Here is a 22424-nt window from a genome sequence, read left to right as displayed (position 1 = left end):
TTAAAAGCAAAAGCAGTGAAGAGTGATCTGGGTAAATGTAAATCCTCATCAAAAATTTCCTCTAATTAAAAAGGTGCCAGGGCCTACCATAAATCTTCTTGGTGTTTTTCAACGTAGCACCTTTTAGGAGAAGGTTCTCTGGGCCCAAAGATCTAAATTAAACCATAAAAACAAACAATTATGTCAATAAAGACACATCCTGGCATCCAAACCAACGTTAAAGTGGCTCCTAATGAGCAGCATTGCTGGAAATATGTAGGCCGGCTTTGGCCCGACCCGCTCTCCTGAAGGACACTGAGTGGAGACTCATAAAAACATTTCAAACGCTCCAGTGACAAATGGAAGAGCGTGCAGGGCTTGAGAAGCTGCCAGGCCAGCTTTACTTTAATGCTGCTATGGCGTTACGGGTCGATGGAATAATGATCAGAGGCTAATGCAAAGGAAAAAGACAGAGCTGAAGTGACTAGGCGCTACCGTGGGATATAGTGGGCCCGTGGGAACGGACCAAAGACGCTCTCACCTTACTGCTGGCTCCTGCTCCGGCTTGTAAATGTGCATTCGACCCACAAACCTGCAATAGAGCAAACAAGCTCCAGTCAAGCACGTACACGCTCGTATATGTTCTCTCAACCACACACTCAAATGCACAGACGTCACTTGATGAGGTCAACCTGAAAACATTCACCAGAGACAAAGAACTAATGCACACGCATTAGCGTTTTGTTCGCTTTATATCTCCTTCCCTATTGAAGAGGCTTGATGATAATATCTGTATTCCAGTACAGTACACTATGCAAATGAGCCTTGTACGAAATGAACCAATTACAAGGAAGATGCTCATTGGTGATGACCCAACAGTCTGGCATATTGGCAACAGCCCTTTGAAGTTTTTTTTTATAGACTGAATTTTAGCAGGCGACATCTGGTGCTCTAGAAATCAGAAATGCAAATGTTCTCCTGCTTAAACAGGCTTTGTCAAGATGTGCTTAACAATAGGGGGCGCTGGTGAGCTAAACTGCTATTACAGTTGGAGTCCAAGGACTGTCTTTCTAAACTTGCAAACTGTTTGTTTCAAGGTCTGTTTGTTCTTATTACTCAAGCGGAGAGGCCAGAGAGTGTCTGACGCTTCGGTGGAATCACATCATTAGCTGCTGATCTGAAATCAAACAACCTACCGAGACAAGATAAACTGAGCTCAAACTGGACCCAATGTATTATGAAAAGAAAAATAATGCTTGCAATGCATCAACGAGCCAGCGAAAAGGATTTCGGTTCAGTGTGTGTTTGTGCTAGAGGAGCGCATACTTGTAGAGGTCAGGCTGGGGTTGTTCACACTCGATGGTGGCAGTGAGAGCCTGCAGGTCCTTCTCGGTGTCTGGCACCGTGTAGTGTGTCTGCGGGAAAGACAGGAAAAATTAGTATTCCAGGTCGCGTTGTACATACAAATACAGACGGATGGAAGTGGGAGAACGACGAGGAGCAGTAGAATGATTGTGGCAAGATCTGGGCCACCTATTTAAAGAGTTTGGCTAAAAGGAATGGTACATGAATCTCATATTCTGTTTATACTTGAATAGAAATCACAGCAGGTGATTCTTATTTAAAAGTGCAAGGAAAGCAATAATTATAGCTAAGCATCTTTATCAAGGCAATTATATTTGTGCATAAGGGGTTACAAGACATTAGCTCACTTTGTGATTGGATTCTCCATCCAAGCTGGCTGTGGTGACAAAACAAGTGCCATCTTCTCGACTGGACTGCAACAGAATCAGGTCACAGGGAAAGGTCTCGTCCTCCACCACTTCAACCACATCACCCACCTGATCAGAAACGCATTGACTCAGATCAAACATCAGTGCTTCTCGACTGCTGGGTCACAGGTCTGTTCAGATTCAAAATACGACACTAAGTGCAAAAAATGTAAACAAGTATCATTTAGGGCCAGACTCACTAAACAGGGAAAATCAATGTTAGAGCGCAATTGCAGATGAGAGGGGAAAATTCAGCTGGTAATTTATTGACAATGCGCATATTAAAGAATAGCCAGACCTTTTCCATAATGACCAGCACAATCTACCAAGAGCAGCGCTTAAAGCCTGCTTTAAGACATGCCTTTTTGGGGGGTTAAATAATGGCGCAAATAGCAGTTTGACGAGCACAAATGTTAGTCAATCACGTTGCGAGATTCATTTTAATATTCTCCTCCCATAAATTTTGCATCAGAAAGGGAAACTCTTACAAATGCATATTTAATAAGGTACAACTGTGTCCACATGCTAATTTTTTGCACGTCTTTAGTAAATCCTGACAGTACTGTTTTAAGGCGGTTTGTGCTGGCACAAGCGGTTAGTAAATCTGGCCCATAATTTTAAGGTAAAATCTAATGGAAATACTAAAAACTTCAGGCAAAATGAAGCTGCATTCACATTTGTCTGTTGTTTTAAACATACTCTTTTTTTTTTTTATATAAAATTGCCACTTTTTCTTTAAAATGTCATATTAATAGGTTTGCATATTCCAGAGCCTGTGCAGTTGTAGAAACCAGACCTAGGCTATGAACTACTCTTTATGGTAAGAACATGACAAACACTTCACATTTTTTAATTCTTTACAGTTTTTCAGTCATTTTTCTTTAATAAAATAATTTCATTATTAATGTTTGAAAATGTTAATTATCAAAAACAGTAACATCTGTGAAAATTGTAAAAACCTCATTTTTATATGGCAAAACTTAATTATTCTGACTGCTTGAGGTTTATTAAAACTAACCGCTGGTCTTCTATAGTAGCATATATTTAGGTCATGATAACCACAGTTCAAACCATACATATAGCACCTCAGTAGCATGGTAAAAATATAACTATATGGTTTCTAGGTATCTGTATGAACAAAAAAAAGTCTAAATACATTCAGTATAAATGCACAAATGTTATAGCTTAATTACAAAAAAAAACCTAAATATAGTCAAATGTTTTTGGACGGTAAGATTTTTAAAGTTTAAATTGTTTTAAAGAAGTCCAGCAAAAACAGAAAAAATGTGTTTTTTTTTTTTACCATTTACATTTATTCATTTAGCAGATGCTTTTATCCAAAGTGACTGTTGGGGAATAAATATAATATTTTACAATTATAATACAATTGGGAATATAAATATAATATTTAAAATAACTGTTTTCTATTAACTATTTAACTATTATTCTGTTAACTATTTGAATATATGTGACCCTGGACCACAAAACCAGTCATAAGGTAAAATTTTACAAAACTGAGATATATACATCATATGAAAGCTCAATAAATAAGCTTTCTATTGATATATGGTTTGTTATGATAGGACAATATTTGGCCGAGATACATCTATTTGAAAATCAGGAATCTGAGGGTGCAAAAAAATCAAAATACTGAGAAAATCACCTTTAAAGTTCTCCAAATTAAGTTCTTAACAATGCATATTACTAATCAAATATTACATTTTGATAGGTTTACAGTAGGAATTTTACAAAAATCTTCATGGAACATGATCTTTACTTAATATCCTAATGATTTTTGACATAAAAGAAAAATCAATAATTTTGACCCATACAATGTATTTTTGGCTATTGCTACAAATATACCCCAGCGACTTAAGACTGGTTTTGTGGTCCAGGGGTCACATATTTTAAAATGTAATTTATTCCTGTGATTTCAAAGCAGAATTTTTAGTATCATTACTTCAGTCACATGATCCTTCAGAAATCATTCTAATATTCTGATTTGCTGCTCGGAAAACTTTTTTTTTTTTTTTAGAATATAATGTAACATTATAGATGTCTTTATCATCACTTTTGATCAATTCAAAGCATTCTTGCTAAACAGTGATATATTTTTATCAGGATTCTTTGGCTCGAAAGAACAGCATTTTAATGCATCCTTGCTGAAAAAAAAAGAATAATAACTTTATAATAAAATATCTTGCTCACCCTAAATTTTGAACAGTAGTGTATGGTTACAAAAGTGGTTATTAGCTAAAACACAAATAATTGACATTCAGCTAGCTGTATTGGCAAACTTTTCCAAACAACTGTGACCCTGAGTGTTTCACAGTGTACGACACATTTGTTCCATTCCATATACAGCAAAAGAAAACACTCCCAGCTGTGAACGCCCCTAGTGGGCATATTTCTTGTCCACACGTGAAGTACAGCAGCTCGCCGCACCCAGCTCCCACGGTGCCTGTTAAACTAAAGACTTGGCGAGGGTGCAGCAACTAAAAGGTACCTTGATCTTCTCACTCTCTTTTTTCACCGAGCGGCCGTCCTCTAACACCGTCACCGAGTACTTATTCACCTCGTAGTCTGCTTTATGCCGCAGCCAGTCCTCATAACCCTGAACAGAGACAGAGAATGTGAGAACAGTATGCCGGCCTGTGTGAACATTGCAGAAGGTCAAACGAGGACTGAGATAGTCTAATACACTTCTCACATGCACAAATAAAACAATTCTGAGAATTTCACACGTAATGGTTTCCATTGCATACAGCAGGCATACAGTATTAATAATGGAAACTGTCCGAATGAGCTTAGATTGTTGAGTCATTTGAAGTCAAAGTGGGCTGGGGTCACACACAGTCCCCCGGGCTCTTATCTCAAAGCCCAATTAAGGCCTGAGCCCCTCTCTCAGTGTGAGGCCACAGATATATGGGAAGGAAGTCCACCTTCTATTGTGCTTTTCTAAAAACCTCACAGCAGGCCGGTGGAAAAAGTTGATCCTAAAACAATACATCTAAAGCTGCGAGAGGACCACTGTGTTGTGACAAGCCCCCGGATCATTTGTTTTGTGTGTGAGAGATGGACTCCGGGGTCAGCTGAACTCTTGGCTGGGGTTAGCATTATTTAAACAGTGACACATGGCTATAAAACATCAAGTGATAGCTAAAGAGTAAGAGCAGCATATTCAGAACTAACCTGTTTGATGGCCGTCACTGTGATGACAAAAAACAGAGGTAAACCACTGGTCACGGGGCTGGTCGGGGTATCTACAATCACCTATAAGCAGAGACACAAATATGTATTATTAACAGTGCTGAATTACAGAATCATTTCCAAAAAAAGAAAAAAAAAAAAAAAAAAAAAAAAACAGGGTAAGGGTCCAAATATTGACTCCTGAAATGGCATTTATTTGAGATTTAAAGTCCACTCATTAGTGATGTTACTATTTAAGCCGGATGAAATTCTAGTTACAAGTTACCTAATGTTCCTGTGGGTGAACATTTTGTCTCAAAACAAAATGTTGTGGATAGTTGCATCATGTTCCTTCCTGAGTGTCATGCAAAAACATGACTGGTTTTACATGCTGAAGACAGAGTTAAAAATTTGCACAGCTGAACTTCGCACAGGCAGGTTAATAGGCGAGACGGTCTCTAAGACTATTCTCACGCAACACTGCCGTTCAAAAGTATGGGATGTTTTTTTTTTTTTTAAGCAACTTAATTATTTTATTCACCAAGGGTGCATTATATTTATCAAAAGTAACAAGAAAGACTTTGTCATTACAAAAAAAAATATGACTTTTTCCATGTTTAAGTGCTATAATCAGATCCCTGGTGCATCTACCAACCCAGAAAACCTAAACAAGGTAAACTTAGTAACTTTGTTTAGGTAAGCCTTTTTCAGCAAGCATTTGAAAAAAAGAGTGCATTCAGATTTCGCTCCTCCAGTGACGTCAAAAGGGTAATGTCTTTTTACTGTTAGCATAACTAAACGAATCTGCTTAGTGCTGACAGACACGGGTGTGTTCGACTTGAAGCGGCGCTGCAGCGACCGATCTGTGTACGACATCAAAATACTGCGAAAGCGCTTGACAGCTGATGGTTCCATATTCTCGTTATAATCACTCTCACGTTGCTCTGATGTCATAAACCGATCGGTGCCTGCAGCGCCGCTTCAAGTCAAACACACCCGTGTCTGTCAGCACTAAGCAGATTCGCTTAGTCCCCTCACAAAGGTGATAGGGATGATCACTTCCATTTGGAATTTGTCCGAGAACCGAACGGTACCGATACACGTATCGAACCATCCCTAATCTGACATTTTAAGTGCAATAGGACATGAAAGAGAACTTAGTTTAGTACTCCCATGCTGTGTAACAGCTGCTTTCCATGCGTGTGCTTTGGATGTGTCCTCTCAGAAAACCATATATCAGGAGTTTAAACCAATATGGTTTAAAACGCATGATTTTAGCGTGATAGACGTGATAATCAAAAGCAAACTGATGTTTTTAAGCAGAGTATCCGAGGTACAAGCTGTGAAGGTGCAGCCCTATTCTGGAGCAGCAGCTCATTTGCATTCAGAGACATGCATGAAAACAGTATGTTTCTGCTTTCACTTAAAATGGGCATTTGCAAAATGATATGATTAATGATCTGTGGGGTAATTTGAGCTGAAACTTCACAGAGACATTTTGGGGACACTTGAGACTTATATTACATATTGTAAAAAGGGGCATTATAGATCTTCTTTAATGAATAAAAAGTTCTAAAACGGCATTAATTTAAAGAAAAATTAATCACAATTTCAACACTGATAATTATAAATGTTTCTTGAGAACCACATCAGCATATCAAAATGATTTTCGAAGAATCATGCGACACTGAAAACTAGAGTAATGACGCTAAAACTCTTCTGTGGAAAAATCTTGTGGCGATACCTTTTAAATTACGTATTTAAATGTTTATTCTGTAAATTTATTTCTGTAAAATAAGAACATTCAAACAAAAACAAAAATTACCCTTTTTGAAAGTTTACATCCCCTTGATTCGTAATACTGTGTTGTTACCTGAATGATTCACAGCTGTGTTTATTGTCAATGCATTAAGAGCCAGGGGTGAAAACTTCTGAACAGGATGGAGATGTGCACATTTTTCTTATTTTGCCTAATTATCTTTTTTTTTTTTTCATTTACTGCCCTTCAGAAGCTACAGAAGATAGTTAAAGATTTCCCAGAAGAAAAAATAAGTTATTTTGTCTGCTGGAAGCCCTCTTATTTTGGTAAAATAATTAGAAAAATAGATTCTGAAAGGGGGTGTAAACTTTTGACCTCAACTGTATATATGCGAGCAGATGGACATCAAACAGTAACTGTTGGTATTTTAATAAAGCAGCTGGACATCAAAAACATGTGTCACATCATAAGTACAATAGCTTTATTTTAAACATCCAAGATCCAATTGCTGAAAACAGTAAACAACAGTCTATCTTTACCATGAGCGGTTTGTCACGCAGTAGAGTGTACAAACCATTACTCTTTCAGGAAACAAAAGGTCACAACCACTTGGTGTTATTAATACTTGCTCTATGTTGGTGTATATGTGGAAGAGAAAAAAATAGGGTAAGCTTTGAAGTTGAGATCATAGAGGTGTGAACATTTTGTTCGTCCTATGAGCTGCAGCCAACACGAAACACACTGCGTCTTTCTTCACACCCTGCAGGGCCCGGCTGAAAGAGGACAGCGCAAAAACCACACGCCACAGCGAGAAACGGCATCTTCACTGCAGAAAACGGCTCGAACACAAAGATGCCGTGTGTGCCGTGTCGGTGCCAAAATTCCTGGAGGGAGAGACTGTAAAGCCGGCGGGACTTCAGAAGGTGAAAGCCCATCTCAGACCAGCAGCACTCCAGCTCAGAGCTAATAATCCCCATCATCCTGATCACACACTCTCGACACATAAACACCAAGGAGTCCTTTCAGCCCTTACTCAGACTAAGACCAAATAATCCCAAACAACCCATATGAAACATACACACACATACTTCACTTTTGGCCATTAGACGCCATCTAAACCGCTTTGCGATCTGGCCAATCATGCAACCTCCCCCTTCTCGTATCACACGCAAGCCATTACTTAACAGCCACAAGTTACAGCTCGCAGGCCAACCCAAATGCACTCTGGCATCTTTAAATCCGGCCCCACGGCTTACGCTAAAACAACACGCAGCAACGTAAGAAAGGAGCGGCGTATGTGTGTATGCATGTTCACAGGAGCACAAATCTTTATATAGTGGCCCATCATGCGTTAAACATCTCTCAGTTGCCAGATGTCTGCTGACAGCTGTTTAGTGGCACCGCCGTCAGGAACGGAAAGAAGAAGAAAAAGAGGGCTTTTCTTGCTAATTTGCTACACCTTTAGGAGAAAGCAACAATAAGGGGATAGTTCACTCATGAATGGAAATGCTGTCATCATTTTCTCACCCTCATGTCATTCAAAAACCTGTATGACTTTCTTTAAGCAGAACACAAAAGAAGATATTTGAGAAACGCCTCAGTGATTTTCTGTCCATACAATGAGAGTCAATGTTTAGTAAATAAATAAATAAAATAAATATAAAATTAAATAAAACATGAAATAAAATAAGTAAAATGAAATAAAATAAATAAATAAATAAATATATATATATATATATATATATAAATAAATGAAAAAATAAAATGTAATTTAATTTAAAAATATATATAAAATGAAATAAAACATAAAATTAAAATTTTTTTTTAAAAATCATTAATAAAATGAAATAAAACAACAACAAAAAATATAAAATGAAATGAAATAAACTAAAACTATAAAATGAAAAATAAAACACAATAAAAAAATAAAATTAATAACGTAATAAAAAAAAAATATATGAATATAAATGAAATAAAATAAAAATGCAGCGCCATTGCGCTTCGGGTGTCCTGTGTTCGAGTCCCGGCTCGCGGACCTTTCCCGATCCTGTCCCCCCTCTCTCTCCCACTTTGTTTCCTGTCTCACTACTGTCCTATCAATGAAATGTACAAATGCAAATAAAAAAATCTTTAAAAATAAATAAAATAAAATGAAAAAATATAAAATGAAATAAAATAAAATGAAAAAAATATAAAAGGAAATAAAATTAAATTGAAAAAAAAAAAACAAAATAAAATGAAAATACACAATATAAAATAAAAAATAGAAAACAAAAACATTAATAAAAAAATGAAAAATAAAATAAATGAAAAAAAACAAAAATAACATTTTTGCAAGTTATTTTTTATCGTAGCAACATTTGAAGTTTTACAAATTTAACCTAAATTTACAGAAAAAAAAATAAACCTTTACATTTCATTAACTGATATAATGTTAATATGCCAAAACGACTAAAATATGTTTTGCAAATGTGTAATATACTAATAACCATAAAAGTCCAGGTGGTAAAGAGGAAGTCACACGAACTTCATTACAAGCTGCGGTATAATATTCTTACAGTATAGAAAAAGTACATGGTACTATAGGCACAAATACAAAACACCATTTATTGTAACACACACTACACTAAAAATATTTGTAATAAACATTAATTTTACAACAAGAAACCGAAATCAATGATGGCATTTGCATTTTGAGATCCCTTTATATTCAGCAGTCCAGGAAGGTATTTTAGAAATTAAAGCACAAAAAACACCAACGGAAGCACATGGCCCCCTGTGAATCCCACCCCTGGTTTCCCTTGTGGCAGGTATGTTTCTCCTCTCCTTCTTCTTTCTCTCTGAGACTGTCCATTCTCCACGGAAGCCAGGGCTGATTCTGGGATTCGGTCAGCAGAAAGCGCTCTAATGCACTCGTGGCTCCTGCAAGTGATGGATGTTGTGGGGGCCAGCAGCCCTGCACAACGTTTTTTTGATTTAATAAATTGATAAAGGCCCATCTGGATAGAACCCACTGCGGCTTCCCACTCGATTAAAAATATTAAGAGAGATGCGGCCCAAAGTGCTGAGGACAGTCTGTCCTACAGTATGCTTTCTTTGCTTTCTGTTTTTAATGCGCACATACATACACGTGCAATGGGAGTTTATTCCCCTGGATCACTCAGTAACAGACAGCACCACTGATACAGTTCATCAGTGACTGTAATGAAATAGTCACTTCTCTGATGAAGTGCTGCCCCTTCGTCGTTTGTACGCTTACACAAAACACCCCCACCCATCACTGCCAGACCCACCTCGCTAGTTCCACCACGCAGACGCAAAACACCATCCATTTAACCGCTGCCTCAAGGGAGCCAATTCCCAAAGCTAATGCTGAACACATCAGTTACCGCCGAAACACCTTACAGAGGCAGACACGCAACGTGTGAGTTACTAAATACCAACACAGACCTTAGTAAGACTAGACGCCGCAACTTAATTGGCCACATGTGAAAATGAGGCTGCGAGGAACCACAATACAGTCTGTTAAATATGACATACTGTCTTAAAATAACATACCGTCTTCTCAACCGGAGCTCGGCGCCAACTGGGAAGCCTCAGTAACCTTTTAGGGAGCCGCAGAGTGAATTTACTTAATTAACTTAATCAAAATGCTTACAAAATTAGGCCCGAAATCTTAATATGATTCATTTTATTTAACGGTAACAGTATACAGTTGAGGTCAAAAGTTTACATACACCATGTAGAATCTGCAAAATGTTAATTATTTTACCAAAATAAGAGGGATTATACAAAATGCATGTTGTTTTTTTATGTAGTACTGATCTGAATAAGATATTTCACATAAAAGACATTTACATATAGTCCACAAGAGAAAATATTAGTTGAATTTATAAAATTGACCCTGTTCAAAAGTTTACATTCACTTGATTCTTAAAACGGTCTTGTTACCTGAATGATCCACAGCTGTGTTTTTTTAAGTGATACTTCAGGTCCCACAAATTCTTTGGTTTTTCAGCATTTTTCTGTGTTTGAACACTTTCCAACAATGACTGTATGATTTTGAGATTCATCTTTTCACACTGAGGACAACTGAGGGACTCATATGCAACTATTAGAAAAAGTTCAAAGGCTCACTAATTGCTTCAGAAGGAAAAAACATGCATTAAGAGCTGGGAGTGTAAACTTTTGAACAGAATGAAGATGTGTACATTTTTCTTATTTTCCATTTTTTTCCATTTAGTATTGCCCTTCAGAAGCTACATAAGATACGTACATGTTTCCCAGAAGACAAAATAATTTAAATTAACCCTAATCTTCAAATTAAAAATGTTCTTAATGCATTGTGTTTCCTTCTGAAACAATAGTGAGCATTTGAACCTTCTGTAATAGCTGCATACGAGTCCCTTATGCCGAGTTCAGACTGCACGATTTTCAAAGCAATCGCGTCACAGATGTTTTCACACTGCATGACTATCTGGGGTAGCATTCCGTCACTGCTGTGTTCACACTGCACGATGGATCGGCGACAGGGGGTTTCACACTGCATGACTTTACAATAGGAAGAATCGCCGACAACTTTGTCCCGGTCCGCAAACTACGTCTCACAACCAAACACACGCGAGAAGTGACATGGAAACAACGCAAGGTCAGGCGTGCAAGTTCTCACATGAGACTGGGATTATTATATAAAAAAAGGGTAGCCCGCAAGAAGCTTGTCATACAAATTGCATGTGCACTCATTTGCAGCGAAAAGAAAAGAAGCGAAACTATGCTTGTTGATATTGTGGTCTATACCTTCGTAACTCCTCCCCCAACTTCCCGCTGGCCTGGATGTTGCTGTCTCATTGGCTGTAGGTAATCGCCGATGTGATTTTCAGTCAGATCACCTTTCACATGGCATGATTTTGAATCGCCGACAGGTCCAGATATTTAGCATGCCAAATATCTCACAGGTGTCGGCGACACGTCGGCGATTCTCTCAGATCGCGTCTTTGATAGTTCACACTGTGTGATTGTCACTCACGTGAACGAGCACCGATTTGCCTGTGATTTCGGGCATTTGTCGGCGATTTCTCAAAACCTGTCGGCGAGTCAAAATCGGGGCTGAAATCATGCAGTCTGAACTCGGCATTAGTTATCCTCCGTGTGAAAAGATATATCTCAAAATCATACAGTCAGGCAGTTTAACTGTTCAGGACAAACAAGTGACTCATGGACAACTATCACAAAAAAAAAAAAAAAAACTGCTGTGGACCATTCAGGTAACAACACATTAGAATTAAGCATATGTAAACTTTCGAACACGGTCATTTTGATAAATTCAACTATTATTTTCTCTTGTGGACTATGTAAATGTCTTTACATGAAATATCTTATTCAAGTCAGAACAAAAAAATTTCTCCTAAATTGGTAATATGTAAACTTTTGACCTAAACTGTGTATGGAATTTCAGAAAACTTATCATGAGTGTCAATATCACAAAAAACAAATACTATCCTAAATTACCAAAAAAAAAACTCAAGCTCACTAAAGACAAATAAACAGTCAGTGATTAAATATGAAAAAGAAACTAATTACAAGCAATAGGACAAAAAAAACTAGAGTAGAACAAATAAATAAGAAATGCTGCCTACTTTGTTCAAAGTAATCAAATGTAGAAAAACACTGCATATTCTTCACTGTGAAAATTAAAACGTATATTTCTTGTTATTTAAGGTACAAAAGTGATTTAGTCAAGAGATTTAGTTTGTTGTTTGATTAATATAATGACAGACAGCAGGAATATTAGACTTCTGTCACTTTAAGAGCTGCCTGGGTCCAATATACTGTTACATGTTTGTTTTCTTTCTCAGCTGTTTGCTTTCAAGACCTAAATTACTGAGTTTACTTGCAAAAACGTGAATTTTTGACACATAAAGTAAGTGTATTTACCCATTCAAGGCGTATAAAGCAGAAAAAATAAATCACACTCTATGAACACTGTCTTTTACGTACGCACGCTTTTCTGATATTACTCAGAAACAGTCTCTCAGACAGTGCGCACATATAGCACAATTAACTCTCTTTCACTGTAGATTGTGTTTCAAAGGCTTAAAACCACTTGTTTTTAAACCACAAGGCTTACAAATGCGTGCAAATAATACGTCAAGCCCATCAACGTTGAGTGAGTGTGAGATTTTTTTCTTCTCAATAACTATTTCTTATTAAAAAAATGCAGACTATTTTAGAATCACAAAATGAATTCTGGTTAATTCATTTAAATTGAGGCATCTTAATTTTTCACAAGTTAAAGTGACCTTTTGCCAAATTCAATGTAAACAGTCTGCGTACAAGCTGTACTAAAATGTGTCTGCTCTCATCCGCCAACAGAAATATGATTCCACGTCAATGTATCAAAGCAACATTCAACTCTGCTGTCAATCAGCAAAGATCTTGACATAAAGCAGTGTGCATAAAAATAAACGACTTTTGAGCGTGAGAAACTATGTGTCCCATGACTGTTAAAAATACAGTTCATGGAATTCATAACGTCAGTTGGTTGCTTTATTTAAGACGTTGTAAAATAACGTTTACTGAGCACTTTCTGTCCTTGGCCATAAAACGGATCTGAAGGCTTCCACCTGCGTGTGTTTGCACAGTGCAAACCAATGTTTCCTCAACTGGTGGGTCACAGATCTGATCTGTTCTGGTTTCAGAACGCAGGGAAAAACTCTAAATGCAAATAATAAAATGTACAAAAACTATAATTGTGCAATAAAATAAGTCTTGTGTGCCTTAAAGGACATTTTTGTGTGGTAAAAGGGTCACAACATTAAGTCTATTGTAAAATCTGAGTCCTGCAGCAAAACCAGTTTTGTGGTACAGATGCCACTGCAGATGCGCCTCTGTTCCGTTTTTGAAGCACTGCAGTCTGGCACAGCATTTATGTGCATCGTGTTTTGCCCTGCACATGCTTTTAAATAACTAGAATTATTAACAACTCATTTAAATTTAACATTCTGAATAGTTTAATAAAGAATAGTTTAAAAATGAATCATAGTGTACATGCTGTACTTCCTTAGATATTTGCAAACACACAAAAAACATCCTCTTATTTCACTCTTTCTGTAGCATTTACTCAAGATAATGTGCTAATTTCCTCTTTATGGTTACCGTACACACACTTCCACTGGGAACACTGACTGCTTGTTTGCACAATCCCTCATCTACACACACACACACACACACACACACACAGGTATTTAGAACATTCCAGCAGAATGTGTGTCAAAATGTGCGTGTGAGAGACAGAGATCCCCCTCAACTCCTCCCCTCCTTCTGTTCTCCTCTCCTCCCTCCTCCCATCTCTCTTTTCCCATCAGGACCCCGGCAAAGGCACGCAGTGCTATTTTTAGCGTACTGGTGCTTTTTTATCAGTCAGTGTCTATTTGTGGCTCAAAAGAACTACAGAGGGCTTCCTGGCTGCTGACGTCAGCAATGCCGTGCTGCAGAGGCGTACAGGGAAAGGGAGAAAAAGAGAGAGAGAAGGGGGAGAACAAAGAAATAAGGAAAAGAGAGGGGGTGAGGAGCGGAAAAATGGCAGGATGAAGACATGGGGAGACAGAAATGGGCGTAAGATGATGGTGCGTTCGCAATGGGCCTCAGGAGAATCGTGCGGATCTATTTGGAGGCTGGTGATTTAAGCGCAGTTCTTGTGTGACAGGCGTGCGTGTGTGTCTCCCTCGTGCTGTTATAATAGTGGGCTGCGTGGGGAGAGCTAGTCAGAGAGGATAAGGAGCCCCTCCAGAGAAAAGCAGGATTAGTAGAGGCACGCCAGACGCATGCCAGAACCGGGCAAACACCTGGGGATCTCTCTCTCTCTCTCTCACACACACAGATCACGTCACAACATAGATGTACATAAGATGCACTAGGAGATCCACACATATGCCATTAATTACTCATTCCAAACCATTAAGACCTTCGTTCATCTTGTAACACAAATTAAGATATTTTTGATGAAATCTAAGAGCTTTCTGACCCTGCATAGACGGCAACGCAACTGACACGTTCAAGGCCCACAAATGCAGTAAGGAAACTGTCAAAATAGTCCATGTGAAATCAGTGGTTCAACTGTAATTTTATGACACTGCGAGAACACTGTTTTTGCGCAAAGAAAACAAAAACAACGACTTTTTTCAACAATTTTCTCTGTCCCGTGTCAGTCTTCGACACACATTCAGGAAAGACCATGAAAGGTAGTGCCATCTACCTTTCCGGGCCTTGAATGTGTCAGTTGTGTTGCTGTCTATGCAGGGTCAGAAAGCTCTTGGATTTCATAAAAATATCTTAATTTGTGTTCCGAAGATAAACGAAGGTCTAATGGGTTTGTTATGACATGAGGGTGAGTAATTAATGAGAGAATTTTCATTTTTTGGGTGAACTCTTAAACTTGCCTTGTTTAGTTAGTCAGTGGCTAAAGCTTTTTAGTAAGAAGGCATCTGTTTAGAACTATAATGTCACATTAAGCAGCAATGTAAAATCTTAATGATCTGTAACATTTAATTCAAATAATACACAACGCTTATTTTAGTCAAAAACTAGATCATTAATTCAATTTAAAAAGGTAAAAAATGTTTTTTCTATTAATTTACTGATTCTAAAAGATCTGTCAGATGCTTTTTAAAATTTTCAAACAACCACCTATTTATGTTTGAAACTGAGTCTGAGAGTCTATTTTGATTGATTCATAAAAAATAGCTTATAAGTTTATACATTTGTGAATAAGACTATACTGTCAGTTTTTTTTTTTTGCATCGATAGCCAGCGAAAATGGTCTAAAGTTGTATTTTGCAGTATCTAATCCTATATTATTACATTCAAATTTGGTTTCAGTAAGACTTTTTCTGAAAATAAAATAATAATTTTATTTAGCATAGATGCATTAAATTGATCCAAAGTGGCATTGAAATCTCTTTTTATTCAAAGAATCCTGAAATAATATATCATGGTTTCCACAAAAATATTACGGAGCACAGCTGTCTTCAACAATGATAATAGGGCTGGGCTATATGAGCACAACATATTATCACAATATTTTTTTTTTCATTTCAGTCCATATCAATAATTATCGGAATAAATGTCACATTTTAATTTCTTTCAAGGTTAAAGGCAGATTTTTGCTCCAATGTGAAAGTTGTAAAAACCAGACAGTTAATTGTGGTTTTAAACTAGTCTTTATGATAAGAACATTAAAAACACTTCAAGTTGTTGAAGTTTACACTTTTCCATTTTTTCTTAAAGTTAAAACTAATTAAAAATAATAAGAGAAAATAATGTCTTAGTTCTACTTGTTATGATGAGTAATATTGTTTTAAACCAAGAAACAGGTTTGTGCTGCCTGATAATATTAATAATAAAAAAAATTATATATATAAAAAATTGTCTCTTAGAAATACACATTTGATAGTACATTGAGTTAGGATGCAGATGTAGATTTATGTTTATTATCAAAATCAGTAATACCTGTAAAAATGTATTTATATTGCGTGATAATTATCATTATTGATGTAATCACCCAGCCCTAAATGATTATAATAAGAAATGTTTATGACCAGCAAATAAGGATTTTAGAATGATTTCTGAAGAATCATGCGACACTGAAGACTGGAGTAATGATGCTGAAATTTTCAGCTTTGCATCACAGGAATAAATTACATTTTGAAATATATTAAAATATTAAAAACAGCTATTTTAAACTGTCGTAACTGAAAAATCACAGTATTACTGTTTTACTGCATTTTTGTAATCAAACAGATGTAGCCTTTTGGTGAGCATAAGAGACTTCTTACAAAAACAATAAAAATCATACAATGCCCAAACCTCCATATACAATACTGCCTGAGAACGCAGCATTTGCAGGTTTCGGACACAGTCATAACCAGATAAATCCATAGCCTCACTCTCACACATTTAAAACAAGCTGCTAAGTCAGGTGTCAAATTGTGCATTTCATTTCTCACTCCTCGTGTACTTGACAGCAACAAGACCATATGCTCCTTAGCAATCCACCATTACCCTTTATTAAATACACACACTTGACTAAATGGCATCAGCTGTTTACGTGGTTCCACTCTCTAGTTTAACTAAGGTTGTTTTCATGTGCTTTTATGAAGCGGAGCAAAGGCTTTCCCATTTCGCTGTCTCTTTCTGCCATTATCACAGGTCCAATGACATCAGATCAGCAAGGGGCAGAACCAGCCAGGCTATGAGTCACGCACATAAACACACTTGTATCCTCTAACACACACACACACACACACACACACACACACACACACACACACACACACACACACACACATACACACACTCTCAAACGGTTTGTCTCTCTGGGGATGGCGAATGATTATGACTGATCAAATGCACTCACCTGCACCAAGAATATGATGAGGAAGTAAAAATTAGCAATTCTTCTAAACTGCTCGAATAGGTTCTTTGGCAGGAAGTTCCACACTGTGTACTGAGGAAGTGAGAAAACAGAACAACAACAAAAAAAAAAGTGTTAAACAGTAACAAGTTAAAAAACCAACAAGCTGTTAATTACTTTATTTAAAGTTGCAAAAAGCATTTAAAGGGATAGTTTACACAAAAATGAATTCATTTTATAATGCTTTTGTGTCGTTTTTAAAGCTTACAAGTTGCAATTCCGATTCTTTTTCATTATATGGACAAAACAGACTTTATTTTTAGGTGAACTATTCCTTTACAGCAATGTGAGTGTAAGCCCACATCCTGATGAAAAGCTGGCGGAAAGATTAAATTAATTCAATATTCATCAGCTCCTGTGTTTGTGCTTTTCTGAGAGAGGGAGCTGAGACGACTTCAATAGCTCCGGAGCTCTCTGATGTGTGTGACCGGGCGGCAGCTCTCTGGGCCAGCAGGTATTACATTGATTTGGATTAGCGACTTATCGCCTTCATACGGTGAACTCCAGAAAGGGGAACCTGCCACATGATCCGTTTGGCAGCGGTTCGCTATTTATTCACCTCTCTTTTAGGAAATGAACACAACAGTGGAAGCGCACTAGCTCACAACTAACAGTTAACATCAAAATTTAAAGGGATAGTTGGTCCAAATATGAAAATTATGTAATTAATTGTTCACCCTTATGTTGTTCCAAACCTGTAAGACTTTGGTTTATCTTTAGAACACAAGTTAAGATATTTTTGATTAAATCAGCGAGCTTTTTGACCCTGCATAGACAGCAGCGCAACTGACACTTTCAAGGACCAGAAAGGTAGTAAAGACATTGTTTAAATAGTCCACGTGACATCAGTGGTTCAACCGTGCACACAAAATCTTTTGGATTTCATCAAAAATACTCAGAATGCTCCGAAAATGAACGAAGGTCTTACAGGTTTGTAACAACATGAGGGTGAGTAATACATTTTTGGGTATATACAATTGAAGTCAAAAGTTTACATACTCTTTGCAGAATCTGAAAAAAAAAAACTGAATAACATAAAAGTTTAACATAAAAGTTTAATAAAGTAAAAGTATATTTCACATAAAAGTTTACATATAGTCCACAAGAGAAAAAAAAATAGTTGAATATATAAAAATGACCCTGTTCAAAAGTTTACATACACTTGATTCTTAATACTGTGTTGTTACCTGAATGGTCCACAGCTGTGTTTTTTTTTTGTTTAATGATTTGTTCATGAGTCCCTTGTTTGTCCTGAACAGTTGTCTGTCAGTTGTCCTGAACTGCCCGCTGTTCTTCAGAAAAATACTTCCCACAAATGATTTGGTTTTTCAGCATTTCTGTGTATTTAATAATGACTGTATGATTCCGAGATCCACCTTTTCACACCAAGGACAACCGAGGGACGCATATGCAACTATTACAGAAGGTTCAAACACTGAACTTTCTTTCACTGATGCTTCAGAAGGCCAGGAGTTTAAACTTTTAAACAGAATGAAGATGTGCACATTGTTTATATTTAGCCTAAATATCATGTTTTTTTTAGTACTGCCCTTCAGAAGCTACAGAAGATACTTAGATGTTTCCAAGAAGAATGCATTGCATTTCCTTCTGAAGCATCAGTGAGCGTTTGAACCTTCTGTAATAGTTGCATATGAGTCTCTCATTTATCCTTAGTGTGAAAAGATGGATCTCAAAATTATACAGTAATTGTTGGAAAGGGTTTAAATACACAAAATTGCTAAAAAACCAAAGAATTTGTGGGACCTGAAGGATTTTCTGAAGAGTAGCAGGCAGTTGTTAAGGACAAACAAGGGACTCATGAACAACAATCACTAAACAAACCACAAAAAAAAAAAAAAAAAAAAAAAAAAAAAAACATAGCTGTGGTAACAACACAGTATTAAGAATCAAGTGTATGCAAACTTTTGAACATGGTAATTTTTATAAATTCAACTAAGTCTCTTGTGGATACGTATATACGTAAACATCTTTTAAGTGGAATTATCTTATTCAGGTCAGTACTAAATAAAAAAATTAACATACATTTTGTATGATCCTTTAATATTTATTAAAATAATTAACATTTTGCAGATTCTGCAAGGTTTATGTAAACTTTTGATTTCAATGGTAGACATAGATACAGTATAATATACTCTATAATAAATTTATATTTAACAAAAATATATGTATAAAATGGTTCGACGCAAGTAAAAAAAAAAGTAAGCTGTATTATTTTAAAAAATATAATGCAGTTTTGGGCAGAAGTATAGCATGTCATATTGCTGTCACTGCTTGAATGTCAAATACCCAATAAGCCAAATACCCAGCATACAACTGAAAATAAATGCAAATACTGTCTGGATAATGTGGGAGGGGAGATAGAGAGAGAAAAAGAGACTAGAATGTGGACAGCTATTGCCACCTAATATAACCATCACTGCTTAAGAATGGATCACCATGGGTGAGGAAAGTGAGAGAGGGCAGTTTGGGGCACCTGCAATAAGATAAAAGGGAATACATCATCATTTCTAACAGAGCAGATGTTATACTGAGGTGAACTCGAAAAGCTGTGGCAGGTCTGGACCTCTTTTAAAGAAAAAACGGGATCCAAGGGATACCATGGAGAAAAGGTTATGGCAAATTTGATGCAAAGCAGATGCATAGAGAAGTGTAAACATCTCAGTGCAGGTAATTAAAGTGTGTTTAGAGCCTCATGCCAGAGAGGAATTGATCACCGGATACCACAGGTCTGATAAATCTATTACTTCTAACTCCCTTGTTTCTTCCTTTCGTATCTTAAAACACTCCTCATCTATCGACTGAATGAGGAGATTCAGGAAGTCCCACAAGATTAAGGGGGGCAGAGTCAACCACCCCGAACACTTGAGTGTTAATTGCAACTATGTATTTATCAGCCGGATCTCAAGCACTGCTCTGACAGGCAAATTAGGGAGTTCCGTGGGGTGGAAGGGGGGTGGTAAGATTTACTGCCGTTTGCAAAGAGCGAATTATGAAATCACAGAAGGAAAAAAAAGAGGTATTTCTAAGTTCAAACGCAATAGGAGGGTCCCAACAGTCTTTTCACACCTGGAGGAACAGGTGGCTGAACACCAGGGCTTCAGAGAAGCGTGGTGCAGCCGTACTCTCCACATGCTGCTGCTAACGCGCATCTCTTATGTGTTAACACTGCGGTGCAGTTGCCATGGCATTAAACAACACTTGCTAATTACAAGCTAAAGAAAATTACAAACAAGCTCTTGTAGGGAGCTAGCAAACCTCTAATGATGTTATCCTGTAAAAATCTGATTAGACTGTGGCGAGGTTAAGCAACGGTCCGAATCGTGCTTTCAGATTTGTGTAACAAATGCCAGAAGTTACCTTGGAGGACACAATCCTGTTGTCACAGAATTTAGAGGGGATGAAGGCCTCGGTGTCCGGACATGGCCGATGTCCTACATAGATTGTCCTGCTGTCCACTCGCTTCTCATCTCCTCCGCACTACAGGGACACAGGAAGGAGAGAGAGAGAGATCATTTACATGAACAGTTAAAAGTGACACAGCAACATCAGCTAAAGTAATGGACCAAGTCTGACAAACGTCAAACAAGAGATCTAGTAACGTGTTTGAAAAAAGTCAGCATTTTTGCTTTTTCGCTTGGTCACAGTATTGTTGTGAAATCTTTTGACTTAAATGTCAGCAAGGTATCATTATAAAGCTGTTTATATTATACTCTCAAAAAAAAAAGCCACAAAAGCTGTTACTGGGGTGCTACTCTTTCAAAAGGTACACTTTTGCACCTTTTATGTCCCTAAAGGGTTATTATTAGTAACTTAAAGGTACATGTTAAATGGTACATATTTGTACCTTTTGAAGGTACCACCCCAGAGATTTTTTTCTGAGAGTGTACATCCACTGAATTCATTTTTTTTTTTTTGTCTTACAATAAAAAAAAAACATACAGTATATATACACACATACATATACATATAGTTTATGGTCATCAAGGCTGCTCTTTTTTTAACTTGTTATTCATCAAAAAAATCCTGGAAAAAAATAATCACACATTCCAAAAAATTTTTTGGCAGCACAGCTGTTTCCAACACTGATAATTCTAATAATAAATCAGCATATTAGAATGATTTCTGAAGGATCATGTGACACTTAAGACTGGAGTAACAGCTGATGAAAATTCAGCTTTGCGTCACAGGAATAAATTATATTTTAAAGTATATTAAAATAAAAACTATTATTTTATATTGTAATAACATTTTGCCATATTGCTGTTTTTTTTCTGTATTTTTGATCAAATAAATGCAGCCGTGATGAGCATAAGAGACTTCTTTAAAAACACATTAAAAATCTTACCGATCCCAAACTTTTGAGCAGTGGTATATATATATATAGTTTTATATATAAGTTTTTGTGGCAAGGTCAATTAAAATACTGGCAAAATATTGAGGAAAAAATAAACAACCCTTAAAATAAACAACAAACTAAAGGTCTGACATGTTTACTTTGAGCTTTGCAGCACGTGTTTTAGCACTGCTCCAAATTTACTGAGAGACGCAGCCAAGTATAACAAAGGTCAGGTGGGTCAATCCCACAAGCTGAAGTGTGATCAAGCTTCTGAGACTGGACAAGCTTGTTATTTGACAGCTGTGAGACCTCACTCTTACAGCTGAATGCAATCACATGATTTATTTATTAATATTTTTACTAGATAGCAACATGAGGGATCAGAGGTTGTGTGTTTGGTCATTTTCACACAGCACAGGAAGTGTTCGGGTATTGTTGGGTAAAAAAACAAGCAGGGAGTAGCTGGGGTGAGTATTCAGAAATATATTCACTGAACAGAACATAGTGTTTCCCGCACTGCTATTCAGCAGAGACACTGCGAAGATGCTGAATCTACAGCGCCGCTGCGAAAGAAATCATTTTTTACCTGAGTTGGGATGTTATCTAAACTGAATGTGATGAGACAAAAGAGTGGGTACCACAAAATAATAAATAAGATAGTACACAGACAACATGCCTTTGTTCTGGCATTGTCCATTTTGGTTTTCTTCGTGCACAAAGTATTCTCAAAGCTTTATAAAATTAAGGTTGAACATGATAGTTGTGTTGCTTTCCATGCAGGGTCAGATAGCTCTAGGATTTCATCAGAAATATCTTCATTTATATTTCGAAGATGAACGTAGGTCTTAAGGGTTTGAAACGACATGAGGGTGCGTAATTAATGACAGAATTTTTAAT

The 22424-nt window shown here is 36.9% G+C and overlaps 1 protein-coding gene across 4 annotated transcripts in view; it reads right to left on the bottom strand.

Moving 5' to 3' along the window:
* Nucleotides 1-22424, bottom strand: part of atp11c (ATPase phospholipid transporting 11C (ATP11C blood group)) — an 82001-nt gene that overhangs the window by 24023 nt on the left and 35554 nt on the right. For all 4 annotated transcript variants that reach the window (XM_073819949.1, XM_073819948.1, XM_073819946.1 and 1 more), the window contains exons 2-9: nucleotides 20549-20668; nucleotides 17114-17203; nucleotides 4944-5024; nucleotides 4258-4365; nucleotides 1692-1820; nucleotides 1306-1394; nucleotides 521-571; nucleotides 88-152 (exon numbers count right to left, since the gene is read on the bottom strand). In XM_073819949.1, coding sequence (XP_073676050.1) covers nucleotides 88-152; nucleotides 521-571; nucleotides 1306-1394; nucleotides 1692-1820; nucleotides 4258-4365; nucleotides 4944-5024; nucleotides 17114-17203; nucleotides 20549-20668 — 733 coding nt within the window. The remainder of the gene's footprint in view (nucleotides 1-87; nucleotides 153-520; nucleotides 572-1305; nucleotides 1395-1691; nucleotides 1821-4257; nucleotides 4366-4943; nucleotides 5025-17113; nucleotides 17204-20548; nucleotides 20669-22424) is intronic.

Source organism: Garra rufa, chromosome 16 (assembly GCF_049309525.1).
Source record: "Garra rufa chromosome 16, GarRuf1.0, whole genome shotgun sequence".
Taxonomy (NCBI): domain Eukaryota; kingdom Metazoa; phylum Chordata; class Actinopteri; order Cypriniformes; family Cyprinidae; genus Garra; species Garra rufa.
This window is presented reverse-complemented; position numbering and strand designations above follow the sequence as displayed.